At 42.0% G+C, this 22,625-nt stretch overlaps 1 protein-coding gene across 1 annotated transcript in view; it reads left to right on the top strand.

Moving 5' to 3' along the window:
• Window positions 1–1,754: 1,754 nt before the first annotated feature.
• Window positions 1,755–22,625, top strand: part of MANBA (mannosidase beta) — a 46,747-nt gene continuing 25,876 nt past the window's right edge. Inside the window, exons 1-6 of the mRNA XM_066548166.1 lie at window positions 1,755–1,950; window positions 12,270–12,364; window positions 12,851–12,956; window positions 14,851–15,021; window positions 17,667–17,790; window positions 20,203–20,378. Coding sequence (XP_066404263.1) covers window positions 1,771–1,950; window positions 12,270–12,364; window positions 12,851–12,956; window positions 14,851–15,021; window positions 17,667–17,790; window positions 20,203–20,378 — 852 coding nt within the window. The 5' untranslated portion in view covers window positions 1,755–1,770. The remainder of the gene's footprint in view (window positions 1,951–12,269; window positions 12,365–12,850; window positions 12,957–14,850; window positions 15,022–17,666; window positions 17,791–20,202; window positions 20,379–22,625) is intronic.

A 22,625-nucleotide genomic window follows, 5' to 3' on the forward strand; every position in this document is an offset into this window, starting at 1 on the left:
GGAACCTATCACATGACTTGCTGGAAAAGATTTACTTAAAAAAAAAAAAGGCAGTTTCTTTTTTGACAGCTGTAAATCTGCTTCTTGAGAAATAATATCCTGTAAGATTTCTCAAGCAGCACTATAAGGTTTAAATGGTTTTAGTGTTGTATCAGTGAATTTAAGGAAAGAACACTGAAATGTTTGATTGCCCTGAAAACATTACTCATTGACAGAGGAGGACAGAAACAGAGTAAGGCTTTATACTATTAATGTATAATTATTTTATAGTCTGGACTCTTAAAGGTGGGAAGATGCTAATTTTGACTGAATTCTACAGTATGCAAAGCCAGTTGGGGTAACTCAGTCTAGGATGATAGCCTTTTTTGGCAATCTCACTAAAAGACAGCTGGGAGTTGAACTGAAATGGGACCAGCATTTCAGTTAGTCAGTGAATTGAATGTGGCTTACTCTGTCTTAAAATTACACACATGGTAACTCTTCCAACAGCTAAGTTTCCCCATGGCCTTCTACTGCCTGAAAGTGTGGGTCCCAGCTATCCCTTTTTGAAGTTGGCAGGAGATATTTTTAAGAGAAAAAAGGATCAGCTACTGTCTTGCTCTTTGAGTCAGTATTTCTCAGAATTGCACCCCCTCTTGTGCTTCCACAGGTGAAAAAAAATTACCTGTGGCTGGATTGTGTACTTTTTATTGAAGGTGAATGGAAGGACTGACATTTTTATATTGCATTGAAACAAAGGGTTGTCAGCTTGAAAGGATTCACATCAAAAATATATAGGCATGTTGACTATGTTCAGTCATGCCTTAAAGAAAAATTTTAGGGTGGATTCCTACAGATGCTCAAATAGGCGTGTGAAAGCCAGGAGCTAAAACAAAACTCTGGTGTTCCTGTTCTTGTCAGTCTGGGGGGACCTGGTGTGAAACATTTCCAGTTCATGGAGGTGAGCTAGAAGCTCCTGCACCCCCTGGTGCAGAGGGAACAGAGCATGAAGCACCATGGATGTTATACCTGGAGAGTAGCTAAGGCCTTATACCGAGCTATTTAAAAACTTGCTAATTCCTGCTTTTGGGCTGTGAATGAAGGGAATTAACCTAGCAAGGGCACACAGGAAAGCTACGGTCTGATTTGAAAACCATACTTCTTGTATGTTTTCTTAGGAGCTGATGCTTCTGTCCTTTTGCAGAGGAATTTACTGTATTTTTATACACTAAATCCACAGCCCTGCTTTATGAGGAAACCACAGTACTTGGAGATGTCCATGACGTCTGTTACAGTTTTATATGCCTCTGTAATTTTATGGGAAAAAGGATGTGGAAGTCTGAGGCCATATAAAAGCCTCACGACTCGAGGGAGCCAATATTGAGAGAACCCACTGCGGTGTTGCCACAGCTCTTCCTCATCCCTTCCCCGCCTCCCTGCCGTTTTCTAGAGCTCCGAGTGCATTTGCTGCATCTGAGCGATTCGGAACCGTATTAGAGCTCCTTTTACCGCTGTTCCGCCGTGCCTCTAGGAGGAAAAAAGAAAACCAACCCGCCCCTTGGCCGCCGTGTCGAGGCAGGGCGGTGCGCTGGGGGCCGGCGCAGCCGGGCTGGGAGCGCGGCCCGGCCGTTGTTCCGCGCGCTCAGCCCCGGGGCAGCGCCGCCCCGGCCGCCCGCAGGCCCCGCGCGCAGCCGCGCTGCACCGCCCTCAGCAGCGCCGCCGTCCTGCCTTCCCTTCCCTCCCTTCCTTCCTTGGAAGCACCGCCCTCACTCGCTGCTCGCCGCTGCGGTCATGGGTCCCGCCGCGGTGCTGCTGGTGCTGCTGCTGCCGCTGGCGGTGGCCGCGGGCGGCCCGGAGGTGCACAGCCTGCGGGGGAGCTGGCAGCTCCGCAACGGGAACGGCTCGGTGTCGCTCCGAGCGGAGGTGCCGGGCTGCGTTCACACCGCGCTGCTCTGCCAGGGCCTCATCCAGGTACGGTACCCCCGAGAGCCGGGCCTTGGAGCAGCCCTTCCCGCCGTGGGCAGCCCGCCTCGGAGGGGAGAACCTAGCCCTCCAAAACACAGCCCCCTCCCGGCGGCTGCCCGGCCACTGCAGGCTCGCTTGGCATCGCCGGGGCAGCAGCCAGGCTTCCTTTGGTGGCTGCAGTGTGCTCAGTCCCGCATTTGGCCGAGGATACAGATGGAAGCTTTGCAGTATGTGAGATTGTGGTTTTGACACGCAGCCAAGGCGCTGACACCAGATACCCGCAATGCCCTCACAGCGTGTAAGTCATGCATACCTATAGTGGTACCTGAAAAGAATGGAAAGTTAAACCCATACTCCTAAAGTTTGACTCGTTGATACAATAAGTTTAGGAAATTCAAGCCATTAAAAAGCCCTTGTAAAACTTGTAGGGACTATCAGAACAGTTGAGGTCATATGAACCCATTCCGCCTAAGGAAAGTATAGTCTGAAACAAGTTAAATTTAAAGGACTAACTCCTGTTTTAACACTTTGAAGAAGCTTTTCTGCTTCTGTTTATACTTGTCTCTATTAGATTTTTTAATTTATAGAAACACAGCAACCAGTTTCTTGGGAAAATTTTCAAAACTGCAGTTGCAGATGGGTAGCGAAGTAATCTGATACTAGCATAAGGTGCCTGAGACTCAGACCTGACAAGAAACGTGGCACTACTAACTGGATCATTGTTGAAATAAGATGCCTTTTTAAAAGGAAACAAGGCAAATGAAACATGTATCTGGAACAAAGAAATAAAACACAGTGAAGTCAACAAAGTCATCTATAAAGATGATAAAGACGGTTCTGTGCTGGAAAATGTACTGTTATATGGTGTGAGTATATGATATTACCCCTCCTTTATTGTGGGCCTGATGGTGCAGTTCTTGTGCATCATTTATTTAAAAACCACATTCTGGATGTATGCATTTTGTATTTTTTATTTCTTGGGTTTTACCCTTCAGCTTATTATACTTTGATTAAAGTTAGAGAAGTATAAGGAGAAAGTGACACCATTTGGGCAGGATAATTTTAGCATTTTCTGTCTTGGCACAGGTTGGGAATCCCAGCACTAATAATAGATTCCAGAGAGTGTCACTGCCAGATACAGAGCATCAACATTGGAGAAAGAACTGTGCTATGAAGGGATAGGCAGATCTATGATGATCTGTTGTTTTAACATCTGTGTGCTAAGTGATGTGACATCTTGGACATTGAGAATTAAGGTTTCAGAAGGGCTCTTTTATAGTTGTCAAATGTGCAGGGGGCAGGGAGACTTTATGTGGAGGATCCGTGAAGGGAACTGTGCTGGTTTCTCTGACGCAGAAGTGCTCGAGGTGACCTGGACGTCTGGGATGTCATGTTTGGTTGTGCTGGGAGGTGTTCCTGCAAGAAGTGTGAATAATCATCAGGAGAAACTGTGACCAATGCACTGATTCAGGCACACAAGACAGTGATGTAATGAAAGACTCACATTTAACTACTCACACTAAGTACACTTACGAACTGAGAAGATGTCATTGCTAATTTAAATGCATTGCTGCAAACTGACCTGTAATTTAGCAGTATATTTGGAAATGAGGATCATGAACTCTCATGTGCCTGGGCAGAATCCCAAGCCTGCACAGAGGCATGAGAGTTTAGTCAGCCAGCTGGGCAGCAGTGGGTGCTTGGCTAATTAAATCCACGATGGTTGGTTGTGGTCACTTAGAACACGTTTGCTTGAATACGAGTAAGAACTTGCTCCAAACACGTGCTGGTACAGCTGGTGGACTGGAAGCTGTTGCCAAGTTGGTGATGCTGCTGTTGAAGTGCTGAGTTAATCAAAATGGTTCACTAGTGTGGTTGCTTGATCTCTGGACTGGACCCAGCTGGTGTCTGGCTAGTTCCAAGCTCAGAATAATGAGGTAACCTGTTTCTATGTATAGATGTGTACAGGTAACTCAAGGCCAGCTTAAACCCATTCTTATTTTAGCAAAGCTCAGCTTACAGAAAGAACCATTCATGCAAATTTGCACTTGGATAACTAAATTGTTTTAAAATCTCATTTTTGTTTAAAAGATAGAATGCAGATCAATGCTCCCCAAAACAGCAGAGCAACCTTAGCAGATTTGAAATCTATTTCAGATGGTGTTAAATGCTTTGCATTCTACAAAGCAGCAAGCCTGGGTTGTTTGACTCTTGGAGGGAGTCAGTGACATCACTCATTATTGCAGTGTGAGGCTTCATGCTCCAGAGGGGGGCTCAGCTGTTTGTCCTGAGGTTTCTTCACTGCAGTGAATGTGACCCAAGGTTTTCAAGTGCAGCTGCCCAAAATCAAGTTCCTATTTTCCTATATTCTTATTTATACAAAAGCACGCACGCTGCCCTAATTGTAGAGGCATAGAGCACTGTTTGCTCCACATTTTCAGAGTTCATTATCTCTGGAAATCAGCCCTTTTTGGTGTTGTGTCAAGTATAGAAGCAGGAGATTTATTATAGATGCCTAAATACAAGTTTTGGTCTTAGGTATTTTTTTTCATTTGCTCCTTTTGCTCTTTGCAATGGAATATAGGATCTTTATTCATCCTAGAGAAGATGTCACTAGATCAGTAACTCAGCTTGTAATCAAAAGTGGAGATTGATCTGAAAAGCTGTACCAGGAAATAGGAGAACAAAGGTAGTGGGAACAAAATCATTCTAGATAGCAGGACCCCTATGTTCAGCGACGTGGTGAAATCTACATGCTGTTTTTCTGTGTGATTTGCAAGTGGCAGATCTCACTGCATCCTTTGCTTTTGTACCTGTGAGATTTTCAATGGGTTAGCACCCAGAACAGAAATTTAAAGCAGAATTTGGAAGGGCCTACTCCAGCAATGTAGCTTAGTGGGCACCTCACAACGAGGGGAAGGAGGGCAGCAGGGGTAGGCTGATGAATATTAAGCCTTCAGAACGTGGCTTAGATTGCAAGACTAGGCTGCAAGCAAATTATATATTATTGTGTGGTTCATTTCAAATTTAGGTCGACACACAAACTGGTTTTGCACAGGGATGCTCTAGCTGATTGCGTGTCTTTAGCCTTACTTTAATCTTCTGTGCAAGCCATACACTTGAATTGAAAAACACCTCTCTGATGCTGAGGGTTCATTACTCATCTCTCTGGATCCCCTTAGCATTTGTTCTAGAGATATCTTTATTCTGGCTCATAAAATATACATTGGACAAACATGTCTTTCTGAATACACCAAATGCACGTGGCTCAAAAAATGCTCTTGGGGAAGACTCTTGAGTTTCTTACCAAAGTATTATTTTCTTTCATATTCAATCAGTGTAGTTCAAATGCTGGATTTACTATGATAAAAGCTCCAGGGCCAGGAGATTGCATCAGAGTATGTGTTTGGCTTGATTGTTTTAATAGCATTTTATTAAGACACTGTAGCTCTTACTACTATTTACATTTAAAAATAAAAAACACATGAGAAATGCAATAGGGAAGGGTAATAGTCACTTGCATAAAGTTAGAGCAAAGCTTTGTTTTGAATGCAGACATTTTACAAACTTGCAGTGAATCTTTTACTAACCCTGCAGCTCCAGGAAAAGATTTGCCAAAACCATTTTGTTTGGAAGTTTTGCTTTTGACCGCCGTCAGTGTAGTATTTTCTTTCAGGCACTGTTCTGGTGAGCCATATGTACCCACAGGTAACTTGCTTATTAAGTCTGTGTGCTGGAAATAAGCCTCCTCTACCACATATTGTCCAGTTCTGCACGATGCCATTTCTTGCTGGCAGGTGACTCCTGTAAATTTCCAGTTCTGAGGAATATGGCTGTTGTAGCTGGATTTTCTCATATGACAGCCATTTGCATTTATACATAAGGCTGTTCTGTCTTATTAGTTGTCACTTAGACTTGTATGGAGTATTATGAGAGGTCTGCAAGTGTGATACTGATATAGGGGCTGGGTAACACTGCATGTTCTGGCCTGTTGGACAAGGGCATACACTGGACAGAGAAGCTAACAATGCTCTTGGTCATATTTGGGTATCAAAACTTACTAGAAGAGACAGAAGTTTATGTACTAATAGCTGGTAGCTCTACATTTCTGGAAAGGGATGTGGTTTTCTGTAGCTTGTTCTGCATTTGTATAAAATATTCTGTTGTTTATTTTCTGACCCTTCATCACAACTTAGAATTTTTTTGGAACAAGCCAGGTAACAATTCCATTTGGTATCCTATAGTTCTGTTCAGGTTAGGTGGCATTCATTGTTGGAATAGTTGATGATTATATTATTTTCCAGTGAAATACAGGTGCTCTGCTGAACTATGAGAACACGTGTGCAAACATTCAAAACCCTTAGTAAAACCTAGCATAAATAATAAAGGACACTTTATTTTTTCTTTCAAAAGCTTGTGATTTTAAAAGAGGTAAGATTTATAGTGGTCTGTTAAATACATCCAAGTGTTCAAGTAATATTAAGCAGTGGGTATTACTGTGTTAACTCTTTAGTCATATTTGGCCTAGTGTTCTGCTGTGACACATCTTGAACATTGACAGTGACATTCAGTTTACTGCTTTCTGAGAGCAGCTACTGAAATTTAGTTACTTTAGGAGGAACTTCCAAAACTCACGCTCCGAGAGTACAATCCATTCATCACTGCTGTTAGTTCAGCCTGACTTCAAGCTGTGAAAATTATATAAATGTCCTGACTGCTATCACTTGTGATGTCAAGGAGCACATGGGTATAGATAAGTAAATATTAACTACTTAGCTTTCATCTGAAGTTGCCCAGAGCAGAATCATTAAACTGTAAATCATGAAACATCACTTAGAAATTTTATTCTGGTGGTTACACCATCAGAATTTTCTTATGGTGTACATGATAAAATATCAGCAGAGTTGATTTATGAGAGAAGTGCATGTAAGGTGACTTCAAATTAGACCATAACAAAAGCAGGGTAAGGCAAAGGAATCTGGTTTTTGTTCTCTTTATTAAATTTCGTTTTACTTCATGCAGATCTTCCACCTGGGTACAGCTGACTCTGTCTGGTGTCATTCAGGTGTTTGTGCCATGCCCCTCAGAACTCCTGGGTCCTGGGTGACCAGGAGGTGTCCTTTCTTTGAGCCAGGGTATGCCCACTCGCTCGCTCCCTTGGGCTTGGAGCCTCACTTCTCATATTTTCATATCTCATCCATTTCCTGCTTAACAGGAGAAGCTCTTAGCTTATATCACCGTGGCTTTTCAATATCCCCTTAAAATCATTGCAAGGAGAAGCTTCCATCTGGGCACTGGCAGGTCCTTCATTGTAGTGCTGCCAGTGCCTTTGAAGTCCTGCTGATGTCCTGCTAGCCGACCTGGAAATTGCTTCCTTTTGATGATCTGTAGCAGAGCTTTTAACCTCCTCTTAGGGGGTGATTTCCTGCTTGCTTACAGCGTTGAGACTGGGAGCAGGGAACAAACAGACAGGCAGCTTGAATACTTCAGATTTTTCCCCCAAATTGCAGGAAAATGCAAGGCTGTTATGTTTGGTGGGATCTAAAAATAGCTATAGTTGACTCCACCCCTCTATGAATTGCTTCCAGGAACATACTGAGCTGGTGAGCTATTGAATGTGAAGTGTATTTAATAGATGTGCAGCCTATTTCCTACCATCTTTCAATTTTTTCCTGTGCCTTTAAGTGGTTTAAATTTGTCTTTTTTTTTTGCATGCACTTTTCTGAAGTAAGCCTTTCATTTTGATGTGAAATGATTTAACGTGGGATGAAATTCTGTTTCAGAGAAATCCAAACAATTTGACTTACGTGATTACATCTTCCAGCACTCAGAACAGTTGTATTTAATAATGGAAAAGTCAATAACCTCACAAGTGTATTGGCAAAGTAATTCTGCTTTCTTAGAGGACTTTGTTTTGATCATGCGTTTCTCCTGAACCTTGAGAATTGTCTTAAAAGCATTGCTTGAACGTTGCCACAACTGATTTTACAACACTCAACATCTGTCATGGTTAAAATGGCTGACCAGCTATTAGCATTTAACAGCTTTTATGTGATATACGAGCTGTCTTACTGGTTAGGTAGCAATGATATCAGTAAACTGTTAACTTTTACATGAAGGTACACGGAACTGTGAGCTTTCCATCTAAAAGGGCCTGTGAGTCAGAAGGGCTAATTTGCACTTCTATGACACCTATTTTAGCAGTCAGTGCATTTCTTGAAGTTTGAAGGCTGTAGACTAGTAAAGAAGAAAGCTCCTTCAGGAAAAAGGATCTTCAGTATATTCTGAGATTTAAACATGTCACTCTGTAAGCTCCTGTAAGAGCCCATTTGGCAATGATTTCTGCCTCTGATAAAATATTCCTGCATTTCTTCTGCTAGACAACCAGTTTTGTATTTTCCAGAAGTCAGGACTTTGTTCATTAGCATCTTGGTATCTGTGCTTTTGTGGGAGAAATGGTACAGGTTTCTTTTGTGCATCTTTGCCGAGGCGCTGATGTTGATTGTTTGACCATTAACCAAATGGCTTTACAGTCTGCTATTGGTAGTGCATTTGCAACTTTCCTCTCACGCCTTTTGTTAAATATTTCACACATACAAGTGGCAAATACTGAAATTTAACATGCACATTTTTCCAAGCATAATGTGAAATAAAATAGTATGTAATGTTAAATACGAATATGTATGCATATGTAAATATATATAAGATCGTATATAATCTTAAAGCAAGACCGTTGTTTAAAAATGTACTTTTAAAAGTACATCTTGTGGGGTTTCACAGTCTCTGACATTCTATGCTAGCCTCTCATTATCTCAGTACAATGATCTCAGTGAAGTTTCTTTTATGAGGCTAAATTTTGCATATTAATATGCGTTTCTTGGCTTTAACTTTTGCATCTCAATAAAAGTCTGAGATATATTCACCAAAAGTAATGCAATGAATGTCTTAAAATTCAGTGATAGTCCTGTAACCTCATGATGACTTAACTTTTAGAGAATACACTGTATTATCAATACAGAAGCCACAGTTTTTCTCAGGTAACAAGGCTTTTCCTTTTTGACTCTTCCCTTGTAGTAAGAAATTTGATAGAGCATGGCATGTAGAGGCAGGGTGGCACCTTTCTCTCTGTATAAGCTCAAGGGATGATGTTTGTATTCCTGTAGGACTCCAGAAGGGTCTGTGCTGCTGAGGAGAGTCACTTTGATGTTATGATTTTGTTCTGCTATGTAAATAGGTTCATGTGTTTATTATGGAACCTGACCCTGTTAGTTGTAAAACAAATATGAGGTACAAGACCTTTTTTTTTCAGAAGACTTCAAATTCCAAATGTTGTAACCATGCATACTGACTCCTGAAATGGGGAGAAAAATTAAGTTCCAGCAAGTAGGAAAGAAAAAAAAAAAAGCCGGGCAGATTTTCTTCAGTGTGATTTAGAATATCCAGGATGGGTAGTTAAGTGTGTTGGTGCTGTTGAACACTCCTGTCAAAGCAAACCCTAACACAGCTCCCCTCTCTCTGAGCCGGGTTGAGTCATGCAGGCCAGAAGAGACTGGCCTTTGTTTGGGGCAGCAGCTCAGCCCTGCAGCTGCTGCAGGGGCTGCAACGGGGCTGGCAGGCTGGGACCCGGGTACTGGCACTGTGACAGGGCATGGGACACTGCCTGTGTGCTCTCTGACAGGGGATGGACACTGCCTGTGTGCTCTCTGACAGGGGATGGGACAGTGCCTGTGTGCTCTCTGACAGGGGATGGACACTGCCTGTGTGCTCTCTGACAGGGGATGGACACTGCCTGTGTGCTCTCTGACAGGGGATGGACACTGCCTGTGTGCTCTCTGACAGGGGATGGGACCCTGCCTGTGTGCTCTCTGACAGAGGATGGGACAGTGCCTGTGTGCTCTCTGACAGGGCATGGGACAGTGCCTGTGTGCTCTCTGACAGGGGATGGGACACTGCCTGTGTGCTCTCTGACAGGGCATGGGACAGTGCCTGTGTGCTCTCTGACAGGGCATGGGACACTGCCTGTGTGCTCTCTGACAGGGGATGGACACTGCCTGTGTGCTCTCTGACAGAGGATGGGACACTGCCTGTGTGCTCTCTGACAGGGCATGGGACAGTGCCTGTGTGCTCTCTGACAGGGGATGGACAGTGCCTGTGTGCTCTCTGACAGGGGATGGGACCCTGCCTGTGTGCTCTCTGACAGGGGATGGGACAGTGCCTGTGTGCTCTCTGACAGGGCATGGGACACTGCCTGTGTGCTCTCTGACAGGGGATGGGACAGTGCCTGTGTGCTCTCTGACAGGGCATGGGACACTGCCTGTGTGCTCTCTGACAGAGGATGGGACAGTGCCTGTGTGCTCTCTGACAGGGGATGGACACTGCCTGTGTGCTCTCTGACAGGGCATGGGACAGTGCCTGTGTGCTCTCTGACAGGGCATGGGACACTGCCTGTGTGCTCTCTGACAGGGCATGGGACACTGCCTGTGTGCTCTCTGACAGAGGATGGGACAGTGCCTGTGTGCTCTCTGACAGGGGATGGACACTGCCTGTGTGCTCTCTGACAGGGCATGGGACAGTGCCTGTGTGCTCTCTGACAGGGCATGGGACACTGCCTGTGTGCTCTCTGACAGGGCATGGGACAGTGCCTGTGTGCTCTCTGACAGGGGATGCACACTGCCTGTGTGCTCTCTGACAGGGCATGGGACACTGCCTGTGTGCTCTCTGACAGGGCATGGGACAGTGCCTGTGTGCTCTCTGACAGGGGATGCACACTGCCTGTGTGCTCTCTGACAGGGCATGGGACAGTGCCTGTGTGCTCTCTGACAGGGGATGGACACTGCCTGTGTGCTCTCTGACAGGGCATGGGACCCTGCCTGTGTGCTCTCTGACAGGGGATGGGACAGTGCCTGTGTGCTCTCTGACAGGGGATGGACACTGCCTGTGTGCTCTCTGACAGGGCATGGGACAGTGCCTGTGTGCTCTCTGACAGAGGATGGACACTGCCTGTGTGCTCTCTGACAGGGCATGGGACCCTGCCTGTGTGCTCTCTGACAGAGGATGGGACAGTGCCTGTGTGCTCTCTGACAGGGGATGGACACTGCCTGTGTGCTCTCTGACAGGGCATGGGGACACTGCCTGTGTGCTCTCTGACAGAGGATGGGACAGTGCCTGTGTGCTCTCTGACAGGGGATGGACACTGCCTGTGTGCTCTCTGACAGGGCATGGGACAGTGCCTGTGTGCTCTCTGACAGGGCATGGGACCCTGCCTGTGTGCTCTCTGACAGGGGATGGACACTGCCTGTGTGCTCTCTGACAGGGCATGGGACCCTGCCTGTGTGCTCTCTGACAGGGCATGGACACTGCCTGTGTGCTCTCTGACAGGGGATGGACACTGCCTGTGTGCTCTCTGACAGGGGATGCACACTGCCTGTGTGCTCTCTGACAGAGGATGGAACACTGCCTGTGTGCTCTCTGACAGGGCATGGGACACTGCCTGTGTGCTCTCTCTGGCAGGGATGGGACCTTTTTGCTGCCTTTGTGTGAGGTGTGAGGCTGTGGGGTGTCAGGTCCTTTAAGCTGGGTGAGGGACATGGTGACCCACTGTAAGGTAATAAATACAGCATGAAGCCAGAAAGGCTGAGGACGTAGCTCAGACCAGCTGTGCCTTCTATGCTTACTAGGTAGTGTGGTTAAAGGGAGAAGGACACCTTTGGTGTAAATGCAATACTATTCTCAAAAGTACTAATTTAGTTTTTTACCAGAATCAGAATGGTGTTGCTTCTCCTTCTTCTCTTTCTCCATCCCTCCACATACAACAATTTAATTTATCCTTACCACAGCAAGTCTAGCTGACAAGGAACAACTGGATTATTTGCAATAACTTTAAACTAGAGATTTGTTCACTGCTGTCCCTAGAGGCCTAAAATGCTGTTTCTCTGCCTTTTAAAATCCTATTAGTCTTACTTTCTCCATAATTATGAGGGTGATCATATTTCTTTTCCTCTCATTAAGTCACAGGCTCTCTGGATTTATTAGTTAATTTCCAGACCAGTAATTTCTTCTGTAAAAACAAATCCTGCTACTTCTAGTTTGAGTGATTATAGCAGACAGGGTTTTGAGCTATATAAATAAAGTCAAATATTACTAAAGCTTTGCTTTCACATTAAATTTTAAGGGTGAAGGACTAAGGAAGGACTAATTAAGGTGGATTTTGCATTTGCAGACTGACTGAAATAAGTGTTCATCTAATGGATATTGTGATGCTTTTAATGGAGTAACACTATAACTAAATAAATAATGCAATTTTCTTTTTGTTGGTCTGTTACTAGGATCCATACTATAGATTTAATGATGTGATGTACAGATGGATCTCACTAGATAACTGGACTTACAGCAGGACGTTCAAAACTCCTTTTGACATCAGGTATGCAGTAAAGATATGTCTAAAATAGTTCTGTGCCATCTTTCATGCAGAATTGCAAGTTAATCCATCCACTCGAAATCTGCTTAATACTTTTGTATCTGATAAATTATGCAATCATGTGCAGCTGTAAAGCTGTTGCTTCAGAACACTTCAATTGTTGCTTTTTTCTTTTTTTTTAATTGATTGTTAAAAATTACTTATGAATTGTCAGCTGAAAAAAGATAGTACTTAATCTAATTGAAAGCTATCCCATCTAATATCTGGTGGGTATGTGAACCTGATGTGTTCTTGAACATGCTGACTTGAGCTACTTCAGCTGTCATCTTAGTTTGACTATTTAAAGGTACAGTGTAGCTACACTGAGTCAAAAGTAGCTGAAGCAACTGCTGGTATAATAGTGATACACATTTTTACATTGTCTGTGCCCTGTGTCTTTTTAACTCTAGGTACTCTGACAGTTTTTCGCATGTATGTTTTCTGTTGTAGAAAGTGGCAGAAAGTGAATTTGGTTTTTGAGGGAGTAGATACAGTAGCACAGATCCTGCTCAACAATGTCACTCTCGGGAGAACAGACAACATGTTCAACAGATATGTAAGTAATGTGTTTGTTTCTATTTATTTCTGCTTCTGTGCTTTCTTCAAAGCCCTTTTGTTCTGAGCACTTCTAGTGCATTCACCTACCCATAAAAGTAGGTGCTTGGATGCAGAAAGTGTTGACTTGAGGACTGCATGTGTAATCAGGTAAATGTTAGGAAGGGGAGTGTACTTACCTTTTCACTAGCAACTGGGTCATATCTAGAGGTGAATGTGCCTTGTCCTAAATGAGAGGACCAATGCAAGAGTATCAATTCAGCTAATAATATAATATATCTTGCTTCTTGGGATCTGTCCCAGCTTCAAGAAAACATAATATTAAATCTGTTTTATTAGCTGTAAATCTGCTTACTAATTGGTATTAGAATGGTTTACATGTCAATACTGCAATGAAAATGCACGTGCTGTAAAGCCTGTGTATATGTTTCATGCTTTTGGTTTTTAAAGACGGTGGTTTATTTTTAATATGGTACTTTGGGTAACATTGTCTTGCATTTTTGAGCTTTGCTTATGTCAGCATGAGAGTATTCGTTATGGAATGATCTTGAGAGTGGCAAAAACATTCAAACTAATTTTATAGCTTTAAAATACAAAATTATTCTGATATTAACACAAGGAGCAATTCTTGCTTTTATCTTAATCAAAAAATCTGAAGAGTTAAAGGAAGATTGATAGTGGAATAACTGAATTACAAATGAAATCTGGTGTCTCCATATCTCAGCATTTACAATTCTGGCAGTTTTTATTGCAGAAGCACTGGACTGAGACATAAGACATTCTGCCACCTGGGTCTGTGTAACCTAGGACAAACCACTTAGTTTCTCTTTGACTTACTTTTACCATCAGTGAAATCAAAAATTTCATAGAGTTTTTATGAAATTGTAATTATTTACTGTTTGGAGAGTATCTAAAGGCTTGTCAGTAGCAGGCTCTGAAAGTCAGAAAAGTGCTATTATTCTGTCCATATTTCTGCAACTTCATTTTGTATCAGATTGTAACAATTCATGAAAACTGTAAAACCAGCATATACTGCATTAAATTGAGTCCGGGGTTACGGTGACCCAGGCTTGTGCCTTGTTCACCTGTTCCACATGGCAACAACATCTGCAGGAAGGACTCTCTGAAGGCTCTGGTTTGGGGAATGCTATTTTCTTTCTAATATCCTGCTGTATGCTACAGGAATAAGTGATTCTAGCTGGGCTGCTCCCAAATTAAAGAAAAATGGCCAAGATTTGGCTTTTCACAAATGTGCACTCTGAGGAATAAATGGGTATTAGCCATTGGAACCACATTGTCGTGATAGCACAGGATAATTCTGAAATGGAACATTTCTTCTGTTCTCCAGCCACACTGAAGGGGATTTTGTGACCTGGTGAGGCAGCCCCCAAATGCTTCATTTGGTGCTGATGTAGAATGTGTGTCTTACATTTGGGGGATTAGAATGCAACTCATTTCATTTGGGGAATGAACTACAGCTTTACAGCATTCATGGACTAGGCAGGTCAGTGCCTTGTGGTGGATGAGCTGGCAGCACAGTGTGAGCTGGAAGCACTCTTGTATGGAGCAGCTCTCTGAGTTGGAATAAGGTGTCTTTCCAAAGATGCAGATGGGTTCTGGATGAGGAATGAGGGTAAAGATTCTCTTGCTGTCGTTGTCCTTCAAGTACTTCTCTGTGCAAGCAAAGTGCTGCAGCCTGCAATGAGAGCTTGATGTGAAGAAAGCAGTTTGCCCAGAAACATCTTTTCTTTCAAAACCAGAGCACGCTGAGACTGTATTTCAAAAGCTTTTGAATAATATATATATATGGTATTAAAATCCCCATGTAATAGTGATTATAAATCTCATAGATAAATGTCAGCATTGTAATGGTTTTGTTCTGTGTTTTGTCCTAGAGCTTTGATATTAGCAGTGTGATCCAGGAGGTCAATTGCGTTGAGGTCCGTTTCTTGTCAGCCGTTTCGTACGCAGCGGAGCAGAGCAGATGTCACAAAGCACACAGCATCCCCCCGGCGTGCCCTCCACCTGTACAGAAAGGAGAGTGCCATGTTAATTTCATCAGAAAGGTAGGGGCAGAATTGTCTGTCTCTGACTTCAGTCTGGGAAAGAGGAATGCACCACAAGCTGTCCTTACAGCTGTATTCTGAAACCTGCAATGTCGTTTTGTAAGCAGGGCATACTTTTCATTGCAGCTTCCTTCTCCCATCCCCCCCAGAAACCTGTACTTTTGTATGTTGACAATACAGGAGGCGTGAGAAGGCCAGGCTTCATATCTAAGTGATAAGAATGTTTAAAAGGCTGTTTTCATCAAAGAGTCAGCAAGGAGACTTGCTGCTAAGAGGGCAGGATAGCATTGGGAAATGTGTAGTCATTCCATTTTGATCCACTGGGTGGGTTTAGCAATGTATGCTGACAATAGAGTTCACTGTTGCAAATACTAGTATGTTATAGCCAAGGCTGTAAAAATCTCATCCAAGCAGCTTTTTGAGTGTTTGCTGTTGCTCATGTGCTGTGCTGTTTATTCTGGGCAGCTCTGGCACGTCCCAAGAAGTGTTATCTAACAGGGAACCTGTTCTCTTCTTATTAGTGTTGTCAAGTGTGACTTATATGTACATATTCAATGGAAACAACAGTGTATTATAAATGAATGAGACTTAGAAACTTTGATTTAAAATATGGCTTCTTTGTGTTAAAACAACTCAGGGCAAACTATCATTTGATTAGCATCTCTTGTATTTCTGATAGCTTTGCAGCAGACAGAGGCAACGTCTAGATGATCATATTTTCTAATTTCTCTTTTTGGGTGTTTTTGCATATTTGTTTCCTCTTAAATGCCTTTCTTGATAATTATTTTCAAACTTTCTAATAAAGTCCTTCTAGAGTCTCCTCAAAAATGACTAGGATTCTGTAAATCTGGTATTTAAACTTGGATATAATTTCCTTTAAAATTTATTAATGTAAACATGGACTCCATGTTGTCCTGGAAAGATCCTTTAGGATTAAGATGCTGCTACTTTAATTTTCTCTACATTTTAGAAAATTTAATAGTTCTTCTGAGTCCACTGTGTTTCTCCGAAATCAGTGCAAGGAGAGGCTTGGAAGGAATAGTGCACTTATACAACTGTAGTCTTATTTATAGAGCAAAAGAAACCTGGAATGATTTTATGCCTCACTGAACTATACCTTTTAATTTGTTAGAAAGTACCTTAGTGCTTTTTCCTCAAATGAATTTTTTGAATTTTCCTCAAATGAATTTGTACTTGGAATTCAAAATGTTTCTGGAAATTTCTGGAGCAGTTTCCAAGTATTGGCAACCACAGCAGCTATGTCACATCTAAAACTAAACAAACATACCAGGACATTGCTATAAGCTGGTTGCTTCCCATCTGAAAGTAATGGAGAGCTATTTACACATTTCAGGTGCAGTATTAAGTGCAGTAAACTTAATCTAAATCTAAATCTGAGTAGGAATTTGTGGCAGAACACAAACCTGTCACTGCTAATGTACCCCAGTGATACAGGCATATTGTTCTTGTGACGTACTGTTTTTGATAGCAGTCTCTGCAGTGTTTTTAGTGAAACCTGTCAGTGATTCATTTGTTTATTTTTTATAATGCAAAAATTATTTCCAATTGGACATGTTTTCTAAGAATATGTTATCCCTGGTTTTCTGTTTGAAGTAGGTGCAGTGTTTGCTTCCTGGAAGGCTCTTTTGCAGTTTGATAGACAGGGAGGCTGACTGGCAACACAAGGGATAGGCCACACTTGTGCAATGTTGTTTGCCCAAATTAGTATGCCTTGGCTGTAAGTTATTAGTCTCTAAATTTAGAACTGTGTGTCACTGTACAAGACTTTAGGAGATCTATTGTATTTGCTTTGGGGGCTGGGGCTGTGTGAAACTTGGAGGGCAGCTGAATAGATGTTGTCAAGGGATTTGTTAAGTAGAGGTCTGACCAGGTTTGAAAACAGCTAAATGGAAATTAGTGTACGTACTTCTCTGCCTGACCAGCATTTTATAATTCTGACAGTTATTCTGATGTTAGTACCAGAACTAAGCTACTTCTCAACCATGTTTTTGTTCCCTTTGTTTTTGTATAAGAGAACTATAAAAAGGGGAGAAACAGTGAACATGACTGAACTACACAAATACTCCAGACATATCCATTTCTTTCCTTGTATTACTCTGTGGTGTTAAAACTAAAAATAGGAGATAAACTATTTCATGTATGGTTTTTAATTTGATACTTTTCTTGTAGAATACTGTAACATTTCTAATTGTCAGTTTTCTGCTTAGTTAGTCTTTTAGGTGTACAATTAAATACTGACATTACAAACTAAGATAATTCACAGCTGAATTGAGAATAATCTCCTGGATTGTTTTTTTTTTATCTTTACTGTTTGGGGTTTTTTTGGTGTTTTTTTAGCGATGCGCTAAGTGTTGTTTTGCTCTTTTGGTAATACAAACTTTCTCCATACTTGGACATTTAATACAAAATTTAATTTTTTGTATAATGCAGGTAGTAGCAGCAAAGTTCTGGTTGTGAAGTAAGAAAAAAATACCTAGGGTCTTCTGGATTTATGGAAACCGGAAAAATTATTTCAGTGCATGTCAGTCTTTTATTCCCAGATAGCAAATGTCTTTTATTTCTGGCAGGGCATCAATGTCTATGTGAAAAACAGGCATTTGTAACATAATCATTCTGTTTTCCAGGAGCAATGCTCATTTAGTTGGGATTGGGGCCCTTCTTTTCCCACTCAAGGAATCTGGAAAGATGTTAGGATTGAGGCCTATAACCATTATCACCTGATTTATTTTTCTATAACTCCTCTCTTTGGTAAGTCTCTTATTTCGTCTTGTTATTGGTTTCACCTTTAGAATACAAACCATTTTATTGGTAAGCCAAATTAACTGTCAGGTAGGAAATGTTCTGTGGGTTTTTTATGACTTTGTATGTAGTTCTTTCCAGAGCACACCTTTATTGGGTATTGAAACAGTACTTCAATACAACAATAACTGTTAAAAGTGTTAGAATTCAGAATCTTTTTTTGCTTAAAATCCCTGAATAACTGCAGAAATAAATGTGGTATAATTGAGATTAGCACCTGTTCTTTGATTTTGAAAAATTTCCTTTCTAATGGCATGTGTTTTCACCAAGACTCCCTGTAAATATGTCTCACTTTCATCTCACTTTCATTTCAAACAAAGGCAAAGCTGCTATGGGAATTTGGTTTTGTGTTGGAAGGACAAATATACAGTGAGCAGAGTTCAAAGAATGCTGAGTTTTCAGGACACAACATGAAGTCTGAGAGAAAAAAGCAAGTTGTGCTATGCAAGGATAATTGTTAAAGCTGCAATTGGAGAGGATAACCTCCTGCATTCTTGTACCTAACTTAACAAACCGGTTTCCTCTCTTGCAGTGGTCTCTGATTTTCCTCTCCTTTGTCCTGAAGATCATTGCAGCTCTGCAAAAGTAGTCAATTTTCCCTTGAAACTTTCTGCAAATGGTGATATTCCCCGTTGTAGACCACCCACATGCTTATTTTCACTGCCTGTTGACCCAGTGGAGTATAGGCTAGCACGTGGGTCCTCTGCAGTGGGGTGAATTTTGGCTCTTGGGACTAAATTTGTTGTGTATGAATGAAAGAGGAAGACATCACTCCATGGCTGCTTTTAAAGCGTCCTGAAATAGCTGCAGGTCCTAAATAGAATTGACGTGACTGGAATTTCCATGGAAAGCCCCAGCACAGACTGTGTGCTTTCTGAAATTTAGTTACAGTAAAAATCTTTTCTGGTCCCTCCCACATTCCCACAACTCCACCTTCTGGTAGGTAAAGTCTTGCTCTCTGGGTAAGTGGAGAGAGCAAACCTCTTTCCTTCAGCAGAGAGTGGCTTGGAACCAGAGCAAGAGCTTATTAGTATTCAAACATAATAACGTTTGAAAAAGGAAGAGTAAATGAACAACCTGAATTTAAGCTGCATATGTACTTTTATTGTTCATCAGATTTAGTGTCATAGCCTTTTGACCACTGAGTCTGTGAAAGATTCATTGTTCTTGGTTTCTCTGTCTAGACCCCACAGTTCAGGCAGTTAGGAGTGGGTTGGAATTTCTGTATGCTTTTGTAAGGGAGGAAGAATGCACTGTAATATCTGACCTTTGTAGGGTGGGTACTTTTAAACCTTTTCTACATTTCAGAGAATTGGTCTTCACTGGGTAATGCTGGGTGTAATATGAACTTGGGAACTCAATCATTGCTCTTCATTCTGTGAAAAACAGTGAAAATCACACCAGGGCTGAATGCAATTCTTTGTTTTTTGGAGTGAGCTCTCTTTCTCTTGTGAAGCAAGGAGAGCTAGACTATATAAATGAAAAGAGAAAGCAAGTTATTAGTAATTTGGGCATACAAAATGTGTCTTAGTTCTAGTTCTCCTTGTTTTCTGTTTTGTTTGCTTTTGCTTATATGTTAATCTGCAATATTTGAAGTATAGGATTAGCCAGGCTGTGTTAGTAGCTAGGCAATTCAACTGCTGAAGTTAGTGGGAAATTTACACATAGATCTTGAGTACCCTTGACCCTGGCTCTCCTTATTCAGTAAGGTCTGTAAAAGGGAGGATGCTCTGTGGTAACTTCAGAGAGCTCTCAGGGAAGTCATTAACTTGTTTCTTTCACGACACATGGGTGGGAGAAGGGACATAAAGATATAGCCTGTCAAGTCTAGACACAGTGGGCCCAATTCATCCCCAGTGTAGCTCCATTCATTTTGTCCAGTGAGTCTGGGATGAATTCAGCTCGTTTTCTGTTAATACTGTTTTTGTTTCATTGACAAAAGTGATTGTAGTGGCTTGTGATTACAATCTTTCCCAAAGAGTACCATGTTCATATGAGTGCTGACTAAAAGCAAATACAATGTCTATGGGAGTTGGTGGGAAAAATTTCCTTCCTAATGAAGTGACTGGTGTCAAGGTCTCTGACTTTTGTACAGAGCTCTGAAAAAAAGCCTGGATGGCTTTTGAATTAAAAAAAAGAGTTAAAAAACATAAATCACATTGCATTGTTCTGTTCCATTAGACTCATATGCCAAACACACTAAATAAGCAGATTAACCGTGTAGGCTGGTTCAGACACAGCCTGAAAATTGTTAAATTTAATCTTAGTTTTTGAATTTTTTCTTTAATGAAAGATCATGTTAACTAATTGGTATATAAACATAATTCTTAAATTCCCATTTTTTTCTCCATCTTCACTTAGAAAAGAGTGCTCAGCAGTGGTGTCTTGAAGTCGAGTCTATTTTTGATGTAGTCAGCTCCAAGCCAATTGCAGGTCTTGTGACTGTGAACATTCCCAAGTTACAAACGCAGCAAACGTTCGGTGTGAAGCTTCAACCTGGAGAAGGCAGCATTGTGCTGCTTGTAAACATCAACAAGGTAAAGAGGTGTGTGTGTGGAGAGCTAGTTCAGCTGCAAAATGTTTCCCCTGGTTTCCAGTGTGACTTTCTGCCTCCATGCCAGTTTTAGGCCTCCTTCCCATTCCTTAGTGTCTTCCTGACATTTAACAACAGTTCTGTATCCCCTACAGGGTAGGAGAACAGTTCTTTTCCTTTCTAAAATGCGATGTCTGTGAAGCTATGTAGCTCACTGCCAAAAGGTGATGAAGCCTTAGAAAAAGGTCACATAATCATTGGCCACTGTTAAATGACCTTTTTTGAGTTATTTAGGTAAATAACCTTTGGGTACCCTGTGTCACTTCACTTCACTGGCAGCAGGTATCTCACATGCTACTGTTTACTGGACTGATTGGGACCAGAATATACTACAGTACATAGGATTCTCCCAGGTGAGAGAGGAAGCATTCCTCAAGCCTCTCAGTAGATATTAATTTACGTTCAGGTAAATAAAAACAAAAGAAAATTTTGTGGAGTAATACTCCTTACATTCGCTTATAGTCCTTTCGATAGGCAAATCTCAGGAGGAATTTTTGACTGGTAGAAGGTGCTCTAATGAGGAGCAAACTCAATTAAAAAATCAGGCTCCAGCCAGTGGGCAGAGTGGGAGCCTTGGCAAGTGTAGCAGGAGCCACACCTGATGAAGTTCTCCACGGGAGCTTCACTGCTGCAGGACACACATTTGTGGGTGGGTGATGTGCTATAAGCAGGAATTTGGGGCTTTTGACAATACTGGCAGTTAATAGCACTAAAGGGTCTGCCCTCAAGCTCTTCTATATTTTACTGGCTCTGCTGTTTTTCTGCACTGCTGTGTAATGCTGCATCTGTTTTGCCAGTTTGACTGCATTGTAGCTGTTTGCATGGAGAGAAAGCAAGCAGGGTGTTTATGTTCCAGTGTGCACACTCTGGCTTGTGTGCTTATGTGTTTTGTTTTATTTTGACACAGAAGCATAGAAACATGCAGGTTTTTTTACTGTTGTCATCTGATATGCAAGTTACATGAGCAATTACCAATACCCAGTTTCGTTTAAGGCAACCATGAGTCTCTGCTTAACCTTTTTAATGGATTACATTAAACAGGCACTGCAAAGTGAAACTTCAAAAATTATTTTTGCCTATTTAGTTGTCCCAGCTTCAGAAGAAATCTGTTAGTGTAGTGCAACTGCAAGTCTGGAAGGAAGCACTTCCTTCAGAGCAGAGGCAGCAGTGTTTCATTATTCTTTGAGCACAAAAGGCTTTGCTGCATGAATTCACATCAGCTGATTTTATGAGAAGCCCCGAAATGTGTTCTCATGTATTGATGAGGCTAACAGAGCACTTACTCTGTTCACAGACTTGTGTGGTGCATGTTAGATACTGAGACCTCACCAGAAATGTATTTTTACTTAAGAGCTTATTGCAGATTACGTTGTGGAGTCAGTAGGTGTTCGAGTGGTGCATATCGCAGAGATGTGTATCAGCCTTCCTGCGGTCGCCGCGCAGAGTGCTGTGCTGCCAACGTGACAGCATTTTGCTTATCAGCTAGTGGTGAGCAGAGGGGTGACATCATTAGTGGCCAATGAGACATCCAGTCGTTCCAGGCAGCTGTGAACACCCCCTTGTTGTCGAGGCTCTCGCTGACTCTGTGCTTCCGTTTGTATCCATGCAGCACAGAGATCAGAACTTCCTCACCAGCAGTTGTGAGAATTCTCTATCAGAGAAGCTGAAAGATATATTCATGATATATTCGTGGTTGTGTCCAAGTATAGCCACAGCAAAACATATTGCTGGGCTGCTTTCTGGCCTCAATTTGTTTGAAAAGATTGAGATACTCCTTGCATGACTAAATTCAGTGCTGATCCCTCCATTGTTTGGTTGCATGCATTATTGATTTCTTTCCACAATTTTTGTGTTATGCACGCAACTGGCAAATGCTGGCAACAGGAATGAGCGGCAGAAGGCTGCTAGAGTGAAGATAAATATTCTGTCATCTTGAAATACAATCTCTTGGAGATTGGAAACATTAGGAAACATATAGAGACAAAGCAAAAAATTACCGAATGAATGAAAGAATTTGACTTAAAAGCTTGACATAAGTGAAGCAGTCATTATGGTCATATAATACCAGAATCACAGTTGGAAAGTGTTACTGCTGTATATTGAATATTGCATGGGATAGGTAAAAGGACCAATGAGAGGGGGTGTATGATACAGAGCTCAGTGAACAATGGCTGCTCCTGACACAGATATT

This window comes from Molothrus aeneus, chromosome 4 (genome assembly GCF_037042795.1).
Source record: "Molothrus aeneus isolate 106 chromosome 4, BPBGC_Maene_1.0, whole genome shotgun sequence".
NCBI lineage: Eukaryota > Metazoa > Chordata > Aves > Passeriformes > Icteridae > Molothrus > Molothrus aeneus.